We start from the raw sequence: 25,070 nt of genomic DNA, 5'->3' as shown, positions 1-25,070 counted from the left end.
TGATCAATAGCAGACTTATATATCGCTTCACAGTGCTTTACAGCCCTCTCTATGCGGTTTACAGAGTCAGCATATTGCCCCCAAGAATTTAGGTCCTCATTTTACCCACCTTGGAAGGATGGAAGGCGGAGTCAAACTTGAGTCTGGTGAGATTCTAACTGTCAAATTGCAGGCAGCTGGCAGTCAGCAGAAGCAGCCTGCAATACTGCACTCTAACCACTGCGCCACGGTGGCTCTTTGGATCAAGCACCTGTTTTGTACACAGAAGATATCAGGTTCCACCGAGGCTACTCCAGACTACTTTAGTTCCATTAATACCAGTTGACATGGCCAGGAGTCTGACCCGGGGCAAGATAGTTTGCTGTTTTGCTTATGGGTGTCAGAAAGTGGGGTAGGGGAGATCAACCTCTTTATTTAGGGATTTAGAGGCGCAGTGTTTTGTACACCTGTTTTTCCTGATTCTCTCACAAAGCAACCAAGAACCAAAGTATTAGCAAAGATCTACACATCCTACAGCCTAATCACGGAAAACCCTGCTCTGTTCCTTCTTTAATTTCTGAAATTTTTATGGCATGCATATCTGTTGAGACAATTCACTCATTTTGCAGGTAAGCCAACAAACAAACAAAAATTCGTTCTGCCTAGAGAGTTTTAAAAGGGGAATGTTCCGTTTGCGCCATTCTCTCAATTCTCCAGTATGGTACACAGTACGACCACAATACACTCATGATGATGATAATGAACGTCTGCAGCAAAACAGGTGGCTAAGCGGCGCTTTCACACCGTGGCTTTTCCAACAATGGCCCAAATTTCTATCTCCTAAACTGAAGGTGGGCAGATCTGAGGCTTACAAGAACTGTTTTATGCTTTAATAGAACCTCGAGATTCCCCATCTACAATATATTGGCAGACAGCTAAGAAACAGGGATCATGACTCTACATGCAAACTTAGGCCAAAATTATGAATCAAGTTAATCTATCTTTTTTTAAAAAAATGCCATTCCTAGCTTTTCCATAAGCATTCTCTTTCCTCCCCAACATTCACTTTTAGGAAGAAAAATGGTTCTAAATTGCTACTGCTATAGAGAATAAATTACCAAAAACTTAACCAATCCAGTGCCAATCACCTAGAACTGTGATGGTGAACCTATGGCATGTATGCTGCAAGTGGCACACAGATCCATCTCTCCGGGCATGCCAGCCGTCACCTGTTGCTCTTCTGAGTTCCGGTGCACAGCTGGTCTTCGTGCGTGCGGGAGCATCGGAAACTGGAAGAGCAATTCCCTGGTGCACATGTGCATGCCAGGAAGCTGAGTTCCAGTTTTGGGCGTGTACAAGCGCGCTGGTTGGCTGGTCCTCTCATGCATGCATGCCAGAAACAGAAAGACCAGGTGACTGGCACACACGTGCACACCGGAAATTGGAAGCTCAAGTTCCTGGCGCGCACATGCATCCCGGGGAACTGCTTTTCCGGTTTCCAGTGCTCCCATACATGCGCGCCAAGGAGCTGCTCTTCCAGTTTCCAGTGCTCCCCCGCGCCTGTGCGTGCACTCCCAATTCAGCACTCGGTATCACAAAGGTTTGCCAACACTGACCTGAAATCTATCAACAAATTCCAATCAGTCTCTTCCTGTTAGCAACCTCTTATTGCTGTTCTATGTTACACCGATTTTGTTCTCATGTTATTGTGAAACACAGCTGCTAGTAAAAAAAAAATAGCAATGTGGTTGGCCTTAAACCACAGTTATATATTCTGTCAATAAATAACCACATGAAAAAAAAATATGTTCAATGTTACAGCTCCCATCAGTATATATGCAAGACTGACATCCGCATGTAGACATGTTCTTACTAACTTTGGTCCTCCTTAGTATGTTGCCAAGTCACAGATCTTATGACTGCAACCTAGCCTTCCACCATACAGATAATCCTTGGATTGTGATGGCAGCTGGGACTAGGAACTCTATCGATAACTGACAACAGTCATAAAGTAGGGTGTCACAGGACTGGGTTGTTTACTGATGGCAATTCCAGAAGTTCTAGTTACCCTTGTTAAATGAAATTGTTAACTGAGGATCTCATGTGATGGCTACTTATGGCTTCCTGCTGGCTTCCCCATTGACTTTGCTTAGGGGAAGCCACAGGGAACATCAGAAATCATAATCATGTGACTATGCTTGCCGTGATGTTGTAATAGTGAGCTGGGTACCGAGTGTATGGATTACAATCATGTGGCTGAGGGGATGCTATGATGGCTGGAAATCTAAGGACTGATCCTGAGGCAGGGGTCTGCAACCTTAAACATTCAAAGAGCCATTTGAACCCGTTTCCCACAGAAAAGAAAACTCCAGGAGCCACAAAACCTTTCCCGTGTCTGACTATTTCTTGAGTGGCCACAAAACTAGCATATGTAGTTGAATTAAATGTTTGTTTTCTTCTGAAACTTTTCTTTTCTTGGATTTATCCATGGTTGGCCTACCGGGGGTTGAAAAGCTCAATAAATCGCGTGCTGGCGGGTATCGCACATTGGCGGTTGTGATGCAAATTTTGAGTGACTGGGAGCCACAGCAGAGGGGTGAAAGAGCCACACGCGGCTCCAGAGCTGCAGGTTGCTGACCTCTGCCCTAAGGCCTCCTATTCAGCCTCATCGTAAATCTGAATAATCATAAATCTGAACAAATGGTTGTAATCGTAGGACTACCTGTATTGACTAAAATATAGTGACCACTGCAGTAAAGCAATATTGCAGCCTTGCATTTCAGTACTTGCTTGGTAGCCACAGGTGGGAAGGAATTGCATGCAGGATGTAAGAATGAAATTTCATGCAGTCAACATAAAAATCAGCAATCTGATCATCTTCTTCTTCTTCTTCTTCTTCTTCTTCTTCTTCTTCTGCAGTTTTGCAGTTGTTGTTGTTGTCTTCTTCTTTACATTATAATAATCTTGTGTTATAACATGGCGGTACAATGGATGGAAGATTAGCCTGATGCCGAAGGCCTTTGATGCTTGAATATTTTTCTTCTTGTATATTTCTCAGCAACTATCACACAGTGACTGCTTCAGAATCAGGGAAATCAACAAAATGCAATGACAATTTCAGAATCAGGTCACCGTTTCAGACCATGCAACAGCAGGTCCCGATAGACCCCACTGAGGATTTGAGAAGTGGTGCACATATAACTTCATGATAGTTAGCACCTTAAGCAAAGAGCTGTCACTTCAAAGCTCAGTATAGTTCCTAGCAAGCTGTTCGGCATTAAATGCATGTTAAATGGTGGTAAAGCAAGCTGTCACTCAGTGCCTGTAGTCATATTGTTTCCCTGACCCTACAGTGTTGTTCTGTGGGACCAAATTCAAAGTCAGCTGGAATCATAAACCATACAATGGAAACAAAATACATGGACAAGATATGCCATTTGCCTAAGTAAGTGAAAACCCAAATGCCCTAGCTTCACTACAGATGGTCCTCAAATTACAACCACAATTTGGACCAGAACTTCTATCACTAAGCAATGCAGTCGTTAAATGAGTCATGCCAGATTTTTACAATCTTTTTTTTTCTTACTGAGGCCATTAAGTGAATTATTGTTAAGTGAATCACATGGGCATTAAATGAAGCTGGCTTCTCCCATTAACTTTGCTTGTCAGAAGCCTGCTGGGAAGATCCCAGATGATGATCACATGACCCTGGGATGCTGCAATCATAAGAGCCGTGGTGGCTCAGTGGTTAAAATGCAGTATTGCAGGCTAATTCTGCCAACTGCCAGGAGTTTGATCCAGTGGTGAAATCCAAATTTTTTTACTACTGTATCTGTGGATGTGGCTTGGTGGGCATGGTGTGGCTTGGTGGGCGTGCCTTGGGTGTGGCAGGGGAAGGATAGTGCAAAATCTCCATTCCCTCCTCACTCCAGGGGAAGGATATTGCAAAATCTCCATTCCCTCCCACTCCAAGGGAAGGATATTGTAAAATCTCCATTTCCACCCCACTCTGGGGCCAGCCAGAGGTGGTATTTGCCAGTTCTCCGAACTGCTCAAAATTTCCGCTACCAGTTCTCCAGAACCTGTCAGAACCTGCTGGATTTCACCCCTGGTTTGATCCTGACCAGCTCAAGATTGACTCAGCCTTCCATCCTTCTGAGGTTGGTCAAATGAGTCCCAGATTGTTAAGGGCAATATGCTGACTCTGTAAACCGCTTAGAGAGGGCTGTAAAACACTGTGAAGCGGTATATAAGTCTAAGTGCTAGTCCTATTGCTATAAAAGCATGTCTGTTACCAAGTGATCATGTGACCATGAGGACACTGCAATGATCATAAGCGCGAGTATCAGTCATGAGCACTTTTTTTTCAGTGGCTCTGTAACTATGAATAATCGCTACATGAATAGTTATAAACTGAGGACCTGTAGTCTGTGGAGAAACCAAACTGGATTAGACTTCTTGAAAACCCTTTTTTTTCTGCACCTTTTTTTTTAATGAGAAGACAATCAAGAAATAAATAACAACATATGTTATGATCTCCTTATATGATACATTTGATCCCAAAGTCACCCATAGGTGGCTCATGGAAAGTAAGATTGAAGTGCCAAAGCTCAACTCAGCTATCTGAACAGATGTTGTAATTAATTTATAGCTGGGAAAAATGCTGCAAAGTTCACCCTGCATATCGTTCAAAACACAGTTACCTTGGAATGCAGAAAGGTTATACTGTTCACTCATTAATTCCACGGAGTGGCAGCAGCAGCAGCTGCAATTCAATATGTTTTGGAGCTACTAATTGGTGTGGGTTTCAGAAAATTTCCATGTTCGATCTTTTACTGATTTCAGTCTTGTGAGAAAAGGGGGATACAACAATTAGTGTAATTAGAAAACTCCATGTTTAGGAGAAATACTGTAGAAAGGTGAGAAATTAATATTGACACTGACATAATCGTGGCCAATGTGCCCTTGATGACAATAAGTTTCTAGGCAGCCTTAACTTAGTGACCCAACAACCCCAAAATTTCAGAACAAGTTAAAAGCAGGATCACAAGAGCTGGAAATTTCAGTGCTTGACACGTAAATAAATTCATTTAAAGTCACAATGAAAATTGCACGTGGATGATAGGTGAAAACAAAGATCTTACAATCCACAACATAATTTGCAAAGGCCTAAAGCACTCATCACAGAGAAAGCCTGGAGAAAAAGGGGAAAAGGCAATAAAGGAGAGCAGAGAAAGAGAAAGATTATGAAGATGACGGGGGAGAGAGAGAAAGGGAAAAGAAAGAGAATCAATGAGTTATTGCCAATTCTGGCTTCATCCACTTTAGGCTTCAGATTCACCCATCACTGATTTCCTGATTTATGTCCCCCAGAGATTTCCGTCTCCCTGGAAATTTAGTTCTCGACCTACAAAAGATTTTCTATCTCTCTTTTATTTTTTTTCCTTGCTCCTGCAGTTTTGCTTTAACCGTTCTCCTCTATTGTATTCTGATTCAGATTATGCTTCCTAACATTTCCCCCCCTTTATTCTCTTTTTGTTCTGCCTTTTCAGCATATAGCAACAGTGTTCCCGTGGTTTTTCAAGCCAATTTGCTACTCTCTTTGCTAGATCCATGCTTTTGCCCTACTTCTCCTTTCTGGCTTAGTTTGGCTGACCTGAACCTGCCCTGAGATCGAGGAAACTGACATCCTCCTGGGAGTTAGCCAAGCAACTTACATGCTCAGATTCTTATTTAAGTCCTGTGATGTTAGCCAAGGAACTTACACGCTCAGATGTCAGGTTTAATGCCTATGACATGAAAACGGGTGGCACTGGCATAGCTGGACCAAGAAAGGTGAAGAGTTGGAACCATTTTCTAGATAGGAGGAATCTGAGGACTTTTGGCATCTTGGATCTGCTCATAAATGTGTGTGATACACACACACACACACACACACACACACACACACACACACACAGACATGTTATATATATATATATGTGTGTGTGTGTGTGTGTTATATATGTTATACACACACACACACACATACCGTGTTTCTCCAAAAAGGCGATCCACCTTGAAAAGAAGCCCTATCACGTTTTTGAGTGCATGCAATCAAATTAAGCCCCACCCACAAAATTAGCCCTAATAAAGACCCAGAGCCGGATTTAGATGAAAAGAGGCCCTAGGCTATTCCACTTATGAGGCCCTTTCACCTATAGTGAAAGTGTAATTTTAATTTTGCTAACAATTTGAATGTAGGCCCCTCTTGATCTTGAGGCCCTAGGCTGAAGCCTAGTTAGCCTATAGGAAAATCTGGCCCTGTAAAGACCCCATCCACCACAGGGTGCAGGGGGTGGGGCAAGGCACACTGGTTAAAAAATAAGCTAGGGTGGGGATGGGTGGGTGGAGCTGCCCTATTTACCAGGCCTCGTACACTCCTGCCTCACCTTCTTCTACGGCTGCTTGCCGCCACTCGCATGCATCGATCCGGCCTCCGTTTCGCCTTCAGATGCCAGTCGGAAGGCATCTGCAGCTGATAAAAGAGCTCCGGATCGATCCAGAGCTCTATTATCGGCTGCAGAGGGCTTTCTGGAAGGCATCTGAAGGCAAAACAGAGGCCGGGTCGATGCGTGCGAGTGGCGGCAAGCAGCCGCAGAAGACATGGGCCAGCAGCAGGCTCCTGCTGGACAGGGTGGTCGGTGCCACCACTGTGAGGTGAGTTAATAATTAGAACCCTCCAAAAAGACGGCCTAGCCGTTTTTTTGAAGGTTAAAAGAAAATAAGACCCGGCCTTCTTTTTGGAGAAACATGGTATATACACACACACACACATTTATGAGTAGATCAAAGGTGCCAAAAGTCCTCAGATTCCATGTGTGTGTGTGTGCATGTATGACTATAGCCATGGTTATAGGTTCATATGTACATACATATGCAGGTAGTTCTCGACTTACAACAGTTCATTTAGTGACTGTTCAAACTTACAAAAGCACTGAAAAATGTGACATGACCATTTTTCAGTTACAACCTTTCCAGGATCCCCATGATCATGTGATCAAAATTCAGATGCTTGACAATTGGTTCACACTTATGACCCTTGCTGTATCCCAAGGTCATGGGACCAACTTTTGTGACCTTCTGGGAAGCAAAGTCGATGGGGAAGCCAGTTTCACTTAACAATCAGGTTACTAACTTATCAACTGCAGTGATTCATTTAGCAACTGTGGCAAGAAAGGTCGTAAAATGGGGCAAAAGTCACTTAACAAATGTCTCACTTAGTAACAAAAATGTGGGGCTCAATTGTGGTCATAAGTCGAGGACCACATACAGTATACATATAATCATATGCATAAGCATATACATATACCAGTACATATACATATTCTTTTGAGAGAATTTCATTTTTTAATGTGTGCCAGTGTGTTCACAGAAAAAAGTGACAATAAAGGTTATATTATCTTAAATGTGGAAAGGGAGTTGATTCAGTAGGTTTCAGTAGAGATATTTGGATCCAATTTTTTTCAGAAAGATCTGTCCAAAAGCACTACAATGGGAACCACTCCTGTGAGTTAGACAAGAAACTTATATCATCTAATGAGCCATTTATCAGCCAGTTTAGCTCCACTGAGCTGCCATCAGGCAACCCATCATGCTAGAAAGGGGGATATGAGGCATTATGCATGCGTTCAGAGGACTCCCCTTCTTACACAGGTTGAATCCTGGCACAAAGCATATAAATCTCGACTGATTTTAAGTCCTTCTTATCAATCGGTTAGCCAAAGCTTCATCACGGACATCTCTGCATCAGCTGGGAAATGTCTCAACCATTACCAGAAGCCAGTAGGATAAGTCAGCCCTACAATTAAAGTGACATTTCAGTGTGCACCCTGCCTCTCCAAATGACTCATTCCTTCGCTAGACTCCATTCTCTTGGAAGCCTCTGGCGCTAACAGCAAATTCGCTCAAGGAAAGACCTCTCACTGGGCACATGGCTATGCCACCTGAAACAGGAGAGGCTCAAATCACAGGCTCCAGAGGTGGCGAAGGAGAGTTTAGGTACCTTGTTGGAACTAGGCCATCATAGACTAAAATACAGATAATCCTTGATTTATGTTGGAAGAAATGTCCATCTGGGTTCAGTTCCAAGTGGGGAGAAAGACATTGGAAACATGGAAAGTGCTTGAAAAGATGGTTTAATGGTGGACAGGACCACATGGTTTTGAGATCCTGGGCAAAAAAGCACACTTTGTTTGGATCTCGGGTGAGGGCATTTGCTTATGAATAGACCTAGCTATCTCTTTATCCCTTAAGTGCTGACATCTGCTATTGGGCTATTGACATCTGCTAGTGGGCTATTGAGAGTGTGGGGGCTATTAAGAGTGAGTCTGCTTCCTACCTAAAAAACATGTTTCTCCATTTCTCATCTAGGGAGGTATAATATTCTGCCTTTTTAATATTTCCTAGAATATTTCATTCTTCTAGGAGAGGGGTGGGTGCTAACTTCCTACACTTACAACAGTTCTTTTAGCAAATGTTCAAAGTTACAATGATACTGAAAAAGTGACTTTATGACTATTTCTCACACTTACGATTGTTGTGTTATTCCCATGGTCACATGATCAAAATTCAGCTGCTAGACACTGATTTATATTTATGGCGGTTGCAGTGTCCCACGGTCATGTGATCCCCTTTTGCGACCACCTGGACAAGCAAAGTCAATGGGGAAAGCCAGATTCACTTAACAACCGAGTTATTAACTGATCAACTACAGGGATTCACTTAGTGACTGTGGCAAGCCAAGTTGTCAAAACTCACTTAACAAATGTCTCTCACTTAGCAACAGAAATTTGGGGCTAAACTGTGGTCATAAATCAAGGATTTACCTGTCACAGCAACAACCACCATTCAGAAGCAGGAATGAAGATTCATCCATTAGGTGGAGGGAAAGCACGTTGCACCACATGAAAGTTATTTTTATATGTTCTTAAATGATAACACAACCTCACATTTATGTATCCAATAAACCTGAGCTTAACTACCTGGCTGTGAAGCACTATTACCTTTACTAGTCATTTCCATTTCAAATGTTTCAGGTGAAAGTATTGAAGTGATTCTGAGAAAAGACTAACTAGCTAATCAAACAGCAAAGCCCAAGATCAGTTTCTTCTGAAATTCATTAAAAATTTCAACCATATGTTTTGTCCCAGTGGAGACACTCCCACTCACTCCTCCCAAGAACCTTTATGGAGAGGGAAATCAGCTGTGATCCATCTGCTTCATGTGCAAAACCCATAGGCTTATTGCTAACAAGCAACCTTTTTTAAAAAAAGACCCCTTTTGGGATCTGCTTTTGGTCAGCCATGGGGACTAGGAGAATGGCCAGAGCAGATTGGAAAAAGGTTTACAACCCCTTAGTTAAAAATTAAATAATTGCTTTCCTAAATCAGAGCCAGGTCAATCATATACTATTCTGCACTTAATGGCAGCCAGCTGGGGATTTTTCCAAAAATTCCACTGTTTCTGGTATACAAAGATACGATGCCTCTGTCTGAAAGCTAAAAGGCGCAACATCAAAAAAGACGAAATAGGATACAAGTTTACATGTAGACCCCTTTATATTAATTTGCATCTGCAAATGCCGATTTAGAAGGTATGACTTAAATAAATGTTTCCCAACCTTGATAACTTTCAGATGCATGAGCTTCAACTCTCAAAAGTCTCAACAATGGCCCTGCTGATTGCTGGAATTTTGGAATTGGAAGCCCACAAATCTGGAAGAAAACCAATGTGTTGTGGTGACTAAGGTGTTGGACTATGAGTGCAGAGATTCAGTTTGAGGACCAACCTGAGCTCCCGAATGAAAAGCAGGATATACAGTACATTTAATAAAGAAAAGAAGAAGTTGTCATGATTGGGAAACTGGTTTAAATTAAAACCGCATACAAGAGTGGAGTCTGTGTAGGAGCTGTCCAGGTGCTGAAGGTTGAAAGGCAACATTAGGCTGCTCTACAGTCCCTTCTATAGGTAGTCCTTGACTTATAACAACTATAAGTGAGACCACAACATTTTACATCACGTGACCCCACCCAATTTCACAACCTTTTTTTTGCCACAGTCATTAAGCGAATCACCACACTCGTTAAAGGAGACATCACGATTGCAATTTGCAATCTACCCTCCTGACTTTCCCATTGACTTTGCTAGTCAGAAGGCAGCTGGGATGGTTGCAAATGGTGGCCATGTGTTCTGCCCCAGCTACGGACCCCAAAGAATGCAGCACACACAAAGTCTGTACAAACTGTAGTTTACTAAATTAAATCAGTCTTTTTCAAACAAAAGGCACGGGCCTGGTGGCTCAGCAGACTGATAGCATTGTGATTAACACCAGCTGTCTGCAATTACTGTAAGTTCGAATCTCACCAGGCTCAAGGTTGACTCAGCCTTCCATCCTTTCTAAGGTAGGTAAAATGAGGACCCAGTTTGTGGGGGCAATAAGCTGACTTTGTATAAATATACAAAAGGATGAAGGCTATTGCTTAACGCATTGTAAGCCGCCCTGAGTCTCCGGAGAAGGGCGGCATATAAATCAAATTAAAAAAAAAAAAAATTAACTTTCTTAACAGCCTACAAGAATCCAAAAAATAAATAATCGTAATCTTACTATGATTGGCAGAAAGCCCAGAAGCAATTTGCAGGACACTGATAAGAGAACTAAAATCCGGACGCGAAGGAGAGTGAACAAAGTTGTTCCCTGCAAATTGCCTCAGTTGTCGTCCTTCCTTAAATAGGCTAAGGGAGTGGCCAATTAGCCCCAAGCCTTACTCTTGAGGAGACCTCCTCCTGAGGAGCCACTCCTGCCTTTTGGCAGCTCTGCGTGCCCGTGCATTAAGAAGAGGCTCCTCCTCTTCGTCCTCTTCATTTAAAGGAGCTTCTGGAGGTTCTGAAGGCCCTGGCTGAATCCCTGCCTCTGGCACCACATCTTCTCCAGCCTCCTCATTGTCTGACTCGGGTGCCAGCTGCACAGGCTGCTGGCGCAGCACCACACCAGCCTCCTCGCTGTTAGAATCAGCTACAATCCGCACAGGCCGCTGACGGGCCACAACACCATGTAACCACGGGAGACCATTGTAAATGCAAGCTGGCTGCCAAGCACTTGGATCATGATCATGTAACTGTGAGCATGCTGTGATGGTCATAAGTGCGAAATCGGTCATGAGTCACTTTTTTTCAGTGCCATTATAATGTTGGACATCACTAAATGAAGTGCCATAAAGTTGTAATGGTCCTTATTCTTAAATCAGATTTGAGCCAAACTCTGCAAGAGAGGGCTGCCCTTTGCAAACTGTAATATATGCAAACTTCCTGCATAAGCAAGGTATGTTTAATTATGGGGTCATTAATCATGGTGCAACATACGCGTATGGAATGTGCCTCATCCCTACCAAGCCAAACAAAAAGATCATCTAAGTTAATTGACCTCATTGCTGCATCTTAGGGAAGTTGATTGCATTTTCTAATTACCACTGGATGGGCTTTGAGTTTGATTTTAGCAATGAAAAAGTAGGCTAGGCATTTTATAAATCAAGCCATCAAGCAAAGCAGTCTTTTCCCAATTCAAAGTGCGAAGGACTGTAACTCCTACAATTCACCACCCAGACAATGCGACTAGGCATATCTGTTGACTGTAAACCTCAGTCATTTGGTCCACTTAGAAATGTTGATCCTCTCTGCATCATCCCAACCTATCCAAAAGGGATGACCCTGCAAAGTCCTGAAAATATATTTCTGAAAACCAAGAAGATGACGTATTGTTCTTGGAGCCCTTTCTCTCAGTTTACGTTTTCATTCGACAGCTACATTTGGCCTGTTTACATTATAGAGGAAACTCCTGAAGATGCCCTTTAATGGGAAATCCTGCTGTCTTGCTCAGCTAGAGTTGCTTGTGTATGTAGGTCTGATGAGTCAGGAAGTAAAATTGGATAGTCCTCTTCCTTGGTTACCACACATTAGGAAGGCACCAGGTTGTGCAAAGTTGGTTGATTTCTGTTACATGATTTCAGATGGTTTACATCTACAATCCCTGAAGTCCATTCACCTTCTTCTGAATGGACTTTCAGAAATCCAGTTCAATAGTGCCATCCTAGATTACAAATCTCCCTCACTAGGAAAGCTCTGTTGATCATCCTTTGTTGCCTTTATGGTTCTGAATGTGCTTGAATGTTTGATTCAAACAGATGGGCTTCACACATTGCCCTAAGCCATAATGTGGTTTGTTTGATTTTGGCTTGGTATTATTGTACAATTCTAACTATTGTGGTTTGCAAATCATGACTTATAGATTAACATTCTGTGTTATTGTTTTTATTATTTGAGATTTGGCTGGTTTTATCTCATTCTGTTGGCTATTGTACTCTCCTTCAAGTTGCTGTTTTATAGTCATCTCTGTTAATCATGCACTAATGTTGGGATGGGAGGGCTCATGGCCAAAAAAGAGATAAAAACATTTTAAATAAGCAATAAATAAATAAGAAGCTCAGTCTGGTGTATACAGATCTACTCCTATCCATTCTACCTCAGTAACAAACTCTAAAATATATTAAGCTAAAGGTCAAACACCGTGACCTGCATGTATAACCTACCAACATCCTTTCAGCAGATCCATAGCTCTTCAAAGGGAGTAAAGCAAAAAATTCCTTTTTTTAAAAAAAATGGTGGGCACTGGGGTGTACACATTAAAAGGCAATACAGGTGGTCCTCAACTTATGACCACAATTGAACCCAAAATTTATGTTGAGTGAGAAACTTATTAAGTGAATTGTGCCCCACTTTATGACTTTTCTTGCTACATTTGTTAAATGAACCACTGCAGCTGTTAAATTAGTAACACCATTGTTAAGTGAATCTGGTTTCCCCACTGACTTTGCATGACAGAAAATCACAAAAAGGGGATGACGACATGACTTCAGGACACTTCAACCATCATAAATGTGAGTCAGTGATCAAGCATCTTGCGACCATGGGGATGCTACAAAGGTTGTAAGTGTGAAAAATGGTGATAAGTCACTTTTTAAAGTGCCTTTGTAACTTTGAACGGTCACTAAATGGACTGTTCTTAACTCGAGGACTACCTGTATACACTTCATAAGCTTTACAGAGGCTTAGAGTAACTGTGTTCCCCTGAAAACTGATATTTTCAGATTGTGTCCCACAGTGTCCGAGCTCTTGAGCTGACTGAAGGTCCACTCACCTGACTAAAAAATAGCCACTGGCTTATGGTCTTCTAATGAGCTTGATGGCCAAATCAAGATTTGCACATGAGTTTTCTGACTGGGGAACAATGTTTCCCTGGAGGTATTGGTTGGTTATTATACATTTGGCCAGTTATAACCTACTAACCTCTCTTCAGCTGCCTCAGAGCTCTCCAAAATGAGTCAAGCCAACATTTGTCTTTTCCTTCATTTAGGGGGGGGGCACTGGGATGTACATTAAAAAGCAATATGCTCTTTACAAGCTTTACAAAGGCTTAGGACGCCCCTGTTACCCTTAAAACAATGAAAATGGATATTTTTCAGAGTGTATCCCACAGTGTGTGCTATGTAAAGTTGATGCAGCTCTTGAATCAACTAGAGGTGCATTCAGCTGACTAATAGCCACTGGCTTAAGGTCATCTAATGATGGCCAAATCAAGATGTGTACTTGAGTTTCTGACCTGGAAACAATGTTTCCTTGGGGGTATTGGTTGGTGATTACACATTTGGGTAGAGAATCTTCTCCTTGTGGCCTCAGCAGGGCCCAGTTAAAGCACTAGAATAGAAATAATTGGATTTCAGTCCCGTAAATGTATACATTTATGTCCTGTTTCCAAGAGCCATCTAATAAGCACATAAAAAGGTAAGCAGATTTAGAATCGTGTATGAATTACTTTTTGGAGAAGCACGGAACAGCACAAATAAATAATGTGGTAAGATTCTCTATTCCTATAATTCATTACCAGCGCCCCAAATTTGTATTTTTAATCTACAGCCATAATTCAGAACACTGACATGTGTTTATATGCATGGGTGCACTGAGTGACAATGCTGAAAGCAGACTAACAATGAAAAGTAGAATGGGGGGAAAAAATTCCATACATTTGTAATTGTGATGTGGATTTTCTGAAAATTTTCAAATCGTAATTTTTTCCTATGGTGGCTAGGTTAGTTTGCACCAGGCAGTTTACACCTGAAAACATCCAATTTGCATTGGAAAAGTTTCTGACGGATGACATTTATGTTGATCTCACATATTTAAGAAAGCTAATCACTTGACAAAAACATAATTAGATTTAGAAATGACTAATCTCGCTCAGCACTGTAATAGTAGTAACAGTTGTTGTTGTTAAACTTATGAAATGGGAGTATTTTCTTCAGGGAAAAAAAAAATCAAGCATTTGAAAAAAAAAAATAGACCTGTCAGATCTTTGGGTATTATGGAACATGCACAGCCCCCTACCCCTGACTTTGGGTAAGCCTAGCTCCTTTTACAATATTAATATTCACTCAGGTATGAGTGAATCTCTGGATTGCATCAGGTTTACCACAAACAATGGATTACAGTTTCGGCCTCTGCCAGAGAACAGAAGAGCCGAAATCCAGCATTTCTGTTATCACTAACTTATATTTAGGTGAGGAGAAATTATGAAAATGAAAAGATCGAGTCATTTTATAGCAGAGAGAGGAACAATAGATTTTGTGGTTGGAAGTGGGTGTGGCAGGGATTTTCTGATGATCAGGACCGAAACAGCTGCTATCAACATGGTGAAACAATCTGTTTGCTTAATCCAGTATTGCTCCCTTTGAGGGAATGAACTTTTCCAGGATCTCAGCTGGAAGGCAGCTTTTCCCATCATCTGCTGCTTGATCCTTTTAATTAGACATGCCAGGAGCGGAAATTGGCGCGAGCTGAACTACAATAGTTTCTTCCCTAAACTGTTCCAAATACTAGATAATGATAATAATAATAAAATGCCCCAAGAACTTTAAGATCTTGCGATCCGGCGAGATCCGGCCATGAATGGTGTGAATGTTTTAATGTTTTTTAATGTTTTTAATTTTTAAATGTTTTTTATAATGATTCTAAATGCATTGTGAGCTGCCCTGAGTCTTAGGAGAGGGGCGGCATACAAATTGAATTAATAAATAAATAAATAATAAAAGATGTATTTTGTTTTGTTTTCTCCTTCTTTCCTTCTTTCCTTTCCTTTCCTTTCCTTTCCTTTCCTTTCCTTTCCTTTCCTCTCCTCTCCTCTCCTCTCCTCTCCTCTCCTCTCCTTTTTTTCTTTTCTTTTCTTTTTTGGAGCGGTGCTCAACTTCCACATGACTTTTTAATAATTCCAGGAATATCTTCCACTTTCAGACCACCTCCCATGAAGCCAAAAAATTTTAGGCAACACTCCTGAATCAATGGCAGGCATAGCTATTGCTCCTAGTAGGACTTTCAAGCTTTAATTTATCTTTTTTTTTTTTTTGCTAAGCAGAGGGATACTTCATACATTATGCAGAAACAAACTCAGGTCTGCCGTCGAACGCGCGCCAACACAGAGAGAGCTTGCAGCCAATCGTGGTTCCCTGTCCAGGTGCATAGATGAATGTATACATTTTATAAACAGGTGAATGTAATATTTGTCGCCTGCACTATTTTATATTTGGGAATAAGTTTCAACCATATCATAAAGGAATCAAGGCAGATAAACCTATTGCGAGGCACCAGAAGTCATTTTATGTGCTCCAAATACATGTATGACAGAAGCACAATTGAATCCAGGAGTGTTTTCAAGAGTCAAGGCACTTAGGCCATGTAAATGGGTGTGTGTATGTGTGAAGGAACTGAATCGATTTGATCTATGCAGCATAACCCCTCAGGGAGGTGCTCTGCCCAAGCCCTCTTGGAATCAAGGGAAGCTACGCAAGGATGCTCTTGTTTCGCCATGTGAAGCCACTTCAGCTGGACTCTAACCCTTTATTAACAAGCATTTTTGGTGCAGGGGATGTGAGGGGGAGAGAGAGAAGTGGCACTTGATGCCTATTATGTTTCAGCGTCTAATATGCTTGCCCTGTCTCATTATTTTGCATGCTGCACAGTTGAAGCTTGGCAGAATTAAAAAAAAAAAAAAGTCTGGGGCTAATTCTGACTCAAATTAAAGAGTTAATTAAGGCAGGCTAAGAGATAGAGAACTCACTTACATCATCTATCCCAGGGTCCTCCATGGTGGGGACATCCACTTGTGTTGAAGTGCGGCACTCACTATCTCCTTGGCCAGGGGTCTCCAACCTTGGTAACTTTAAGCCTGGCGGACTTCAACTCCCAGAATTCCCCAGCCAGATTTGCAAAGCTGGCTGGGGAATTCTGGGAGTTGAAGTCCGCCAGGCTTAAAGTTACCAAGGTTGGAGATCCCTGGCCTAGGCACTCACTATCTCCTAGGCATCGCAGGCTTTGTCCTGCTGGGTATGTGATGGGAGTTATAGTTAGTACATCTGGAGTGCTCTAGCTTGCAAAGATTACATTTACATGCATATGAATGGCCATATAGAAATAAGAACACATACATGCACAGGTGGACACGCGCATGTGGTACAATATACACATATACTCATCAGAAAGCAAAAGGTTCCTATGCCTCTCCTCCTACTCCAAGTTGGGTCTCAGGAAAACACATAACTGCTTAGAAATGAGAAGCTGGCTACATAGACACATAGACTTGCTGGTTTGAGGCAATACACAACACACCAAGAAGCTTGAGGTGGAGGAAACACCAGTACAATACTTGTATACCCTGTACTTGTAACCTTGTACACCCTATATAAGCACAGCGTGCAGCCACGTGAGCTCGAAGACAGTTGTGCAAATGCTCAAATATTCCTCAATTCCAAAGACACAGGAAGGGAGACGCCAAGGAACACGCATGCCTCATTGTGCGAACCCAGTTTTACCCACATTCTTTGAAGCACGTCAAAACGTGGTCCTGGTTTGCATGGGCTCATCAAAAGCTTTTTATCTCGAGCAACAGGCACACAAAAGTGCATGGACACACATTGGTTTATTTCCCTCCATCCAATTTGTGAAAAGATAATCAGAGTGGGGTTATTTTTTTCACGCCGACATGTGTAGTCACTCAAACAAACAATAACAAAAAAAATAAATAAATCAGCCACACCCTACAATCATGCCAGCTCAGTCGCCTGGCTTTTTCACAGAGATCTCATAGCTTTCCATTCATTCAATACGTGGAAGGATGCAAGCAGCCTTCCAATCAATGCTACCTTCCACACAATAGCCTCTCCTTCCTCAGACTGAATCCTGGCGTAATGACAGCATGCACAGGGCATGATCTGAAAAGAGCTTTTCCTTGCATGCTTGACTGACACCCGGTTTCTCTCTACCTCTTCGTCTCCGCTAAAAAAAAGGGGGGGGGGAACCATCCATCTCCATCAGACCAGCTGAACTGCCACTCTGCAGAACGGATGATCAAATGGTCACCTGCCTGACTTCAGCACTTTCTCCCCTGGTACACCCAACTCTTTTAACACTTTGGCTGACCTTTCTGAAAGGGGTCTTTTCCCAGTAGTAAAAGCACATGTTCTGCAGGAGGAAGGAATCAATTCCTGGCATCCCTAGTTAAAAGGACTAGAGGAGCAACTCTTTCTTGCTGAAGAACCTGGAGAGCAAATACTAGCTAGAATAGGCAATGCTCAGCAAGACTAACCTATCCGATCACTTCAGATTAACTCATCAAGAAAAGAAAGTGCAGGTACCATCTAACTCCGTAACCGGGTATAACCTGCATGGTTACTACTGCTTTTGCATTTCTCAGGGCTGTTTCACATAAATGGTGTCCTTCCCACTCATCTTGCCGTATGACAACTTTCGCCAGCCTAATAACCTTTTTGATGCGTTGGATTTCAACTTTCATACTTCCCAACCAACATGACTTTAAACCCACACTGTTTAAGAATTAGGGGAACAGCTGAAGTCCAATGCATCCAGAGGGAATCGGGACTGGGACATATTTATTAAATAAAGGAAATAAAGCCACTCTCCTTGCCCTTTCCCCTTTCCCCCAAAAAACACCCTCCATAGACCAATGTTCTCCCTATGCCAAATGGGACAGTAACAATGTTTTCTCACTAGAATACTTTTGTCCAGGACCACACCAATGGAGAATTAGCTAGTATTAACTATTGTGGCTGCCTAAACTCTAATAAAATGATTAATTATGAATTCCAACGTACACTGTTAATATCTACTCCACAATCTATGTTTAAATGAGTCCCCATATAAGGGAAGGCTGAAGCAGCCCAACATATGAATTGTAAAGGTAAGCAATGCCCATCTTCAGTTTATTCTCCCTACACAGTACTATCAGTATCGATTTCATAGATCCTCACTTCTCTAAAGTGGGACACTTAGACGCTTTCGAATGATCTTCCTCCCATTGTCTCTCCCACAAGTATCTCTGAGGCAAGGAAGCCGGAGGCACCCAGCTTTTTTTTTTTTTGCAAACTGTTGTCTTTTCTGTGCATTTCAAAGCTTTAAGCCTTAGGTGACCATCACTGGCATGCTTGGAACAGCCTGCTTCTTGCAGGAAAACACAGCTTTGCTGCAAGAGGTGGCGACAGGGATCAATAGGTGGCATTTCTCTGAGCCAACCAGACAACTCCTGGAGGTGTGGTCTTCTTCCCATTGACACACAACTCAGAGGCCTTTTGCCAGGTTCAGCGTTTAAGCCTCCTCCTGCTTTTTATCCACTGGAACCCCCCACTCCAAATTCTCCACCCAGCCTCCTTTCAGCAGCTAATTACTGCCCAGTCTTTTTTAGAATAGCCTTCCCCATCCCCGCAGGGAGCCACTACAACTGATGTTGCTGCACAGGCACTCTTCAAAGAAAAAGTCTCCTTCTTTGTCTTAGTAGTGCATAAACCTCATCACTCTGCACTCTTAAAGGCAGTTGGCTAGGGGAGGAGAAATCCTAAAGGCACCCTGTCAGCATGTGCAAACATAAAAGGCTCCACACCAGGCAAGGAAAAGGAATTCACAGGGAGCACCACAGTTGCTCTCAGGTCCCAGTGGATGGCTTTCCAATCCTGGCAGCTCAGGAATGTTGGATTTCCAAGCATCTTAAATAGCACAATACACCTTTGGTAAACCCAGGGTCTTCTTTGCAGTCTCAGAGCAGCTTCCACGTCCTGAAACGCTAATGAAAAGCATCTCAAGAGATGGCATGCTTCTCCTGTGATTCTCTACCTAGATTAAGTGTCCTGGGTCGATACCCAGACTGTCCCCATATCCATAATGAGGTCATCTAATACAGCTACAGCTTCCCCCAAAAGGTTTTAGAGTTCCTTGGAAATAAATGGCAAGCAAACCCACATGTGGGATTGGAGAGCTGGCAGGAACAGAGGGAAGCCACTGTAATTTCCCAGGGATTAAGAACTGTTATCACTTTTGCATGTACTGCCATTAGTTTCATCCCATGGCACCCTGGGAGCTTCTCCAGAAACAAAAATAAAACAAATCTTGAAACAAGCCTTGGAAGCTATCGCTCAGCTCGTGTCCCCAAACGGATCTCAAATCTTTGGCATCCTGGAAACCAGGTTGCAGGAGATGATGTGGTCTCCACCTTGACACCAGGAGACAGAGGCATCCAAGCCACTCGATCTCAGTATATATATATATATATATATATATATATATATATATATATATATATATATATATATATATATATATATATATATATTTTAAAGTGACTAACTTCATTGACATCTTGATAACTTTATGGCTCTTGCTGCACTGGATGTCTGATACAATCCTGCCACTATCTTGGCCTCGGTGTTTCTACCCTCTGGCCCCCCAGGACATTTGAAACCATGAACCCACAGGAGTCCCCGACAGGATGCAGGCACTAGGGAAAATTGGGGAGGAAGTTGTCCAATGGTCCAGCCCATCCTCCCGGCAGATCCTCCCCTAACATCCATCTAGTCTGGCATCCTGCCATCAGGCTCCAACTTGACCCAGGCACGAGGGGGTTTTTTTTCCCCCTCTCTGGGGCTCAGCCACACCTCAAAACCCAGGACAAGCTCCCTCCCCCCCCCCACATTTCTTTCATCCCACTGACCTGCTCTGGTCCCTGGAAGCAAATCCGGCACTGCGGGGTCCTCATCCCACTATCCAAGCTGCTGCTGAGCGATACTGAGTCCAAAGCTCCTCCGGCCCCACCCGCGGTGGGTTGATGCCCCGGCTGGTGCCCCGGAGGCTGAAGGCGAGGGTCCTTCTCCTCCAAAGCCAGGCTCCGGGGCCGGGTCTCGGCGCCTCCCCCGCCGTAATACTCCGCTTCATCGTCCTGCTGGACCGAGCAATCGGCGAAGGGCGGCCATCCGCAGCCACTGCCGCCCAGCGCTCCCCGGCTTCCCCCAGCTCCAGGCTCGGGCTCCGGGCGGCCCCGCCGCATCAACACCAGCAGCTTCAGCTCGTTGAAAAACATGCGGATCCGGTACTTGAACATCATTTACCTTTTTTTTCGACGGCGGCAGCAGCGTGTACCTTTCGGGATGGGGAGGGGGGAAGAGAGCCACGGAGAGGTGGGGTGCGGGACGCCGCCGTCTAGCTGTGCCCCTCCTGCCTAGCATCGGGGGACGGAGAAGATCGGGAAAGCGCCCGGCAGGTGGAAGACGGGGGGACGGGAGGAGCGAGACTCGCAGCCCACATCTCGTCGCGAATGGGAAAGGCAAAAGCTGCGCGTTTACAGGTGTCGGGGAGGGAGGGGGGCAGAGATGGATGAAGGGCAGGAGGAAATGGGGAGGGGGAGGTTGCAGCCCGCTATGACGGAGAGAAAGGGCTTTGGGCGCGGACGGCGAAGGGTTAAATCGAGAGGTCGGAATTCTACAACTCCGGGTCCCGCCGGGGTGGGCGATCGGGGCGGGAAAGGGGTGAGGGGTGGGGGGAGTTGGGCAGTCGTCCCGGCGCGAGGTCCAGGTGTTGCGGGAGGACTGCTAGACTGGGACAGAAGCCGCGCTCCCCCTCTTTCCGAAGCTGGGTGGGGGGGGGAGGGGGGTTTGCTCTCCGCTAGGATTCGGCGCGCTGCAAAAGTCCCTCCAGGACCCTCCGCGGGAGGCCGGCGTCCGGATTTCCTCGGGCCATTGTAAAGCGAGGCGAGCCAAGGGAGAGCTTTCCGGCGGTCAGGGCCTGCAGTCGGCTACGCGGAGGATCCGGAGAGGGAGGGAGGAAGGGAGGAGGAGGGGGAAGAGGAGGATTCAGCAGACGCGCTGCAACGGCGGGCTGCGGCTCTTCTTCCCGAGCTTCCCTTTAGTGCCGGCCGCCAGAGCGGCGGGGAGGCGGCTCCTCCGCTTCAGGACCTGCAGCCCCAGCGACAGGGCCCTCTCTTCTTCTCCTCCTCCTCCCCTCGGGAGCTGGCTGGGCAGCAGCAGGCGCAGGCCGTTCTTTTGTCTGCAGCGCTACCGGTAGCTCCGCTCCCTGCTGCAGCCTCAACTGCAGCCGCGCCGCCGGGCTGGAGGAGCCGCATCCCTGCGCGCTCGGGCTGGTGGTGGTCTTCTCCCTGCGCCGGCAGGCGGCCGCTTCCACCCTCTCCTGCCGGGATCGGGGACCGTGCGTGCGTGCGCAGGGAAAGGGAGGCTCCGGCAAGCGTCTGAGGTGCAGACAGAGCCCTCTTCCCCTCGGCTCTTTATGTAGCCGGCCCCGGCGGGCACTAGGCTTCTGTCTCAGGGCGCCCCCCAGCCGTCCGGGGTTGCCAGCCGATTCCCCACGCCTCTCCTCCCACCGCCCCCGAGATCCGGGGGCTGGGGCGCACGACAGCCCGAATGGCAGCGGTGGCGGCGGCTCAGGGCTGAGGAGAGGGAAGATGGCTTCTCCTTCCGGTACAGCATGTTAAATAAAACATTTCGGGAGGAGAGCGAGAGCGCGAAGCGGGTGGATGCGGGGCTTTTGCGTGGGGCCTCGGAGGCGCGCCGGCGTCGGACGAAAACCGAGGGGGCTGATGCGTAACCGCTGCGCCACTCGACTGTCGGCCGACCTCAACCACGTGGAAGAGGGGAAGAGTCCCCGGGAAATGCGAAAAGTGCCCTGAGAAACATCCTCCGTCTCCCCTTTCTAGAGATGCCTAGGTGGAGACGGTTGAGAAAGCAGATCTGAGGGGGGGGGGGGGGGGAGAACCCGATTTTTTCAATCGCCTCACAGCCCTATCCAGGCACGTTCATTTCATTGCAAGAATTTGACAGTGGTCCTCGCTAAACGACCGTGAAAGTGTCGCCTCTTCTCCGAAAATCATTCCCTAACTCAGCAGGCTAAAACCGTCTCTCCCTTAGGAAGAACATCTCTGTCCTGACCCAGAAGTTTGGTGACCTCAGCTTGCTCGAGTGCTATTGTTCACATGTGAGGCTCTGGGTCAGGTAGGATGTTGAAGAACAAAGGAACATGGGCAGATAAAGCAATGGTTTTTTCCCTAGGTTGTATTTATGGTTAATTTGCCTTCTGAGCCTTGAAGTAAAAATGTTACTTTGATACATGGATGGATGGACAGATAACAATCTTGTCTAAATAGTTAAATAGGATTTAAGCCCAGTCGACTTTCCATTATTCGGAATAAAAATTATCCCTGCCCAAGTACCCGCAAGATATGCGTAATGGATAAAACAGGGACAGGGAAAGCGGTTCAGCGAAGAAACTTGAGAAAGGATTAGGGAAGGAATAGATTATATATTTGGTGCTCTCCCAATGTTTTGGACTTTATCTCCTATAATCCCTTAACACAACTGTTTTAATAGAAGTTGCAGCAGCACAACATCTGAAAGGAGGCAGGTTATCGCTAAGTCTGGGGTAAAAAGAGAGGTTTAAAGAGCAGTTGGATAAAGTAGGCTGGTAATGAAATTTGGGGGAGGCTGTTTTTAACATAGTCACCAACCTGGCAGAAGGCACAGAGGTGGGGGTGGATGAGGAGAAAAAAAAGGGGGTTGATTGCAGATGAACTTATTTCACACTACAATTAAGTAACAAGAAGGGTGAACAAAAGACAAAGCGAAGCATTGCTTTATTCCTAGCGCCAAAGTGCTATTAATGTTAATAGGTAAGCAGAAAGCAAGAGAAGAATGGAGTAAAAATAATTTCCCTTCCCTGAAGAATCTTACGACCAAAATTTTGACAAAAGAAAGGCTGCAGGCAGAAAAATGAACATGAACACATACTGTTGAATATACTTAGGTCTGGAAATGAGGATTATAAGGAATAAAACCAATCAATCAGAATAGAGCTGGAAGGGGCCTAGTCCAACCCCCTGCTCATGCAGGAGACCCCATACCTAAAAATCTTTTTGGTAAAGCTGAGTTTTGAAAAAGTTTGAAGGAAAATGACAAGGTTGCACCATATGTTCTGGGAAGGAGGCCTAAACACAGTGGCAAATAGGAAAGATGGAAAGGAAGCCAGATAGTTTGACTATGGACAATGGTTATAGAGTTGACATAAGATGAGGTCATTAAAAAATACCAGAAGCTTGTAACCACTAGGAAGAATGTAAAAATAAGGATAATTTTCTCCAAAAGTAAAGGGAATGGGAAATTACTGGTAAATTGTAAGCAATTCATAAGGCACACACAATTTTCTCTTATTGTATTCTTAAATAATGTCAACTGAAAGGTCGGCAGTTCAGCAGTTCGAATCCCTAGTGCCACATAACGGGGTGAGCTCCTGTTACTTGTCCCAGCTTCTGCCAACCTAGCAGTTCGAAAGCACATAAAAAATGCAAGTAGAAAAATAGGGACCACCTTTAGTGGGAAGGTAACAGCGTTCCGTGTGCCTTTGGCGTTTAGTCATGCTGCCACATGACCACGGAGACGTCTTCGGACAGCGCTGGCTCTTCGGCTTTGAAACGGAGATGAGCACCGCCCCCTAGAGTCACGAACGACTAAGCACATATGTGCAAGGGGAACCTTTACCTTATTCTTAAAACAACAATCACGTGAAGTAATCGCCAGAGAGAGGTTGTCCCAAAGTCACTCGATAAACTTTGGTATGTGAATGAGGATGGAATCTCTTTCCTCTTCCAAACCAGCAACTAAATTCAACTGTTATACTGTATAATACTACTGTTGTGGCCTGCCAGTGGAGCCAGCAGCAGACTCTGATGATGATGAGCTTGGGGAGGAACTTGGGCCAGTTCTGGAGTCTAGGGAAGGCTCTGATGGATGCTCTGCGTCAGACGCAGAGATAGAGCCAGGGCCATCTGACATTTCCCAGCCATCGGAGAGGCAGCTGCCTTTGGAGGCTGATATGAGTGAGGAGGAAGAACAACTGGGGCCTGTTCCAGATGCACGTATGCGCAGAGCAGTTAGGAGAGATGAACAACAGAGGACAAAGAGTCAACTCGGGAAGCAAAGCATACGTGGATGCTGAATGGCGCCTCCCTGACTGGGGAATAAATAGGAAAAAAGGGGAGTGGTTGTCATAGGAGACAACAGTTCGTATTTCTGAAGATTTTGCTCATTGTGCCACAAAGACTGCTTGCCAGAACTTAATTTGAAGCCTTTTGGCTAGGAGCTCATGGCCTTGAAATTATCACAAGGAACTGATAAGGTCTGTTACTGCAGTTAACTCCTTGAAGGACTTTTCGGTGGGTGAATGCAATTAATTCACAAGAGGTAAATAAAGAGGGGTTTTTCGTGACAAGGAGTCTGTTTCTTGCTTCTGCTAAGGCTGGGTCAGAACAACTATGCCCTTTGGATAATAAGGAATTTAACTAAGATCTTCTGGAGTTCCCTCTTTACAATTGCATTGACTTAATAATAGCCATATTTCAGTATTATGTTCATGTCTAAATCTCAGCACATGAGAAATAATAAGTACTCTTCCCTACCCAAATTGAGCTGGAGTGAGATGTCTCCTAAGAGCAGGTCCCCATGTCTCTCATGGGGTGGGAGAGATAAATAATAAATAAATAAATAAATAATTTTATTTCTATACCGCCCTTCTCCCGAAGGACTCAGGGCGGTGTACAGCCTATTTAAAAACACAGAAACAAAACAACAATTTAAAATTTAAAATCATTAAATAATTAGGCTCCAATT

At 44.4% G+C, this 25,070-nt stretch overlaps 1 protein-coding gene across 1 annotated transcript in view; it reads right to left on the bottom strand.

Moving 5' to 3' along the window:
• Positions 1-21,995, bottom strand: part of MARCHF9 (membrane associated ring-CH-type finger 9) — a 51,169-nt gene extending 29,174 nt beyond the window's left edge. Inside the window, exon 1 of the mRNA XM_034412202.3 lies at positions 20,117-21,995. Coding sequence (XP_034268093.1) covers positions 20,117-20,506 — 390 coding nt within the window. The 5' untranslated portion in view covers positions 20,507-21,995. The remainder of the gene's footprint in view (positions 1-20,116) is intronic.
• Positions 21,996-25,070: the final 3,075 nt, after the last annotated feature.

This window comes from Pantherophis guttatus, chromosome 2 (genome assembly GCF_059756535.1).
Source record: "Pantherophis guttatus breed Tessera chromosome 2, ASM5975653v1, whole genome shotgun sequence".
NCBI lineage: Eukaryota > Metazoa > Chordata > Lepidosauria > Squamata > Colubridae > Pantherophis > Pantherophis guttatus.
Note: the sequence above shows the minus strand (reverse complement) of the source record. Positions and strands in the feature narration are given on the sequence as shown.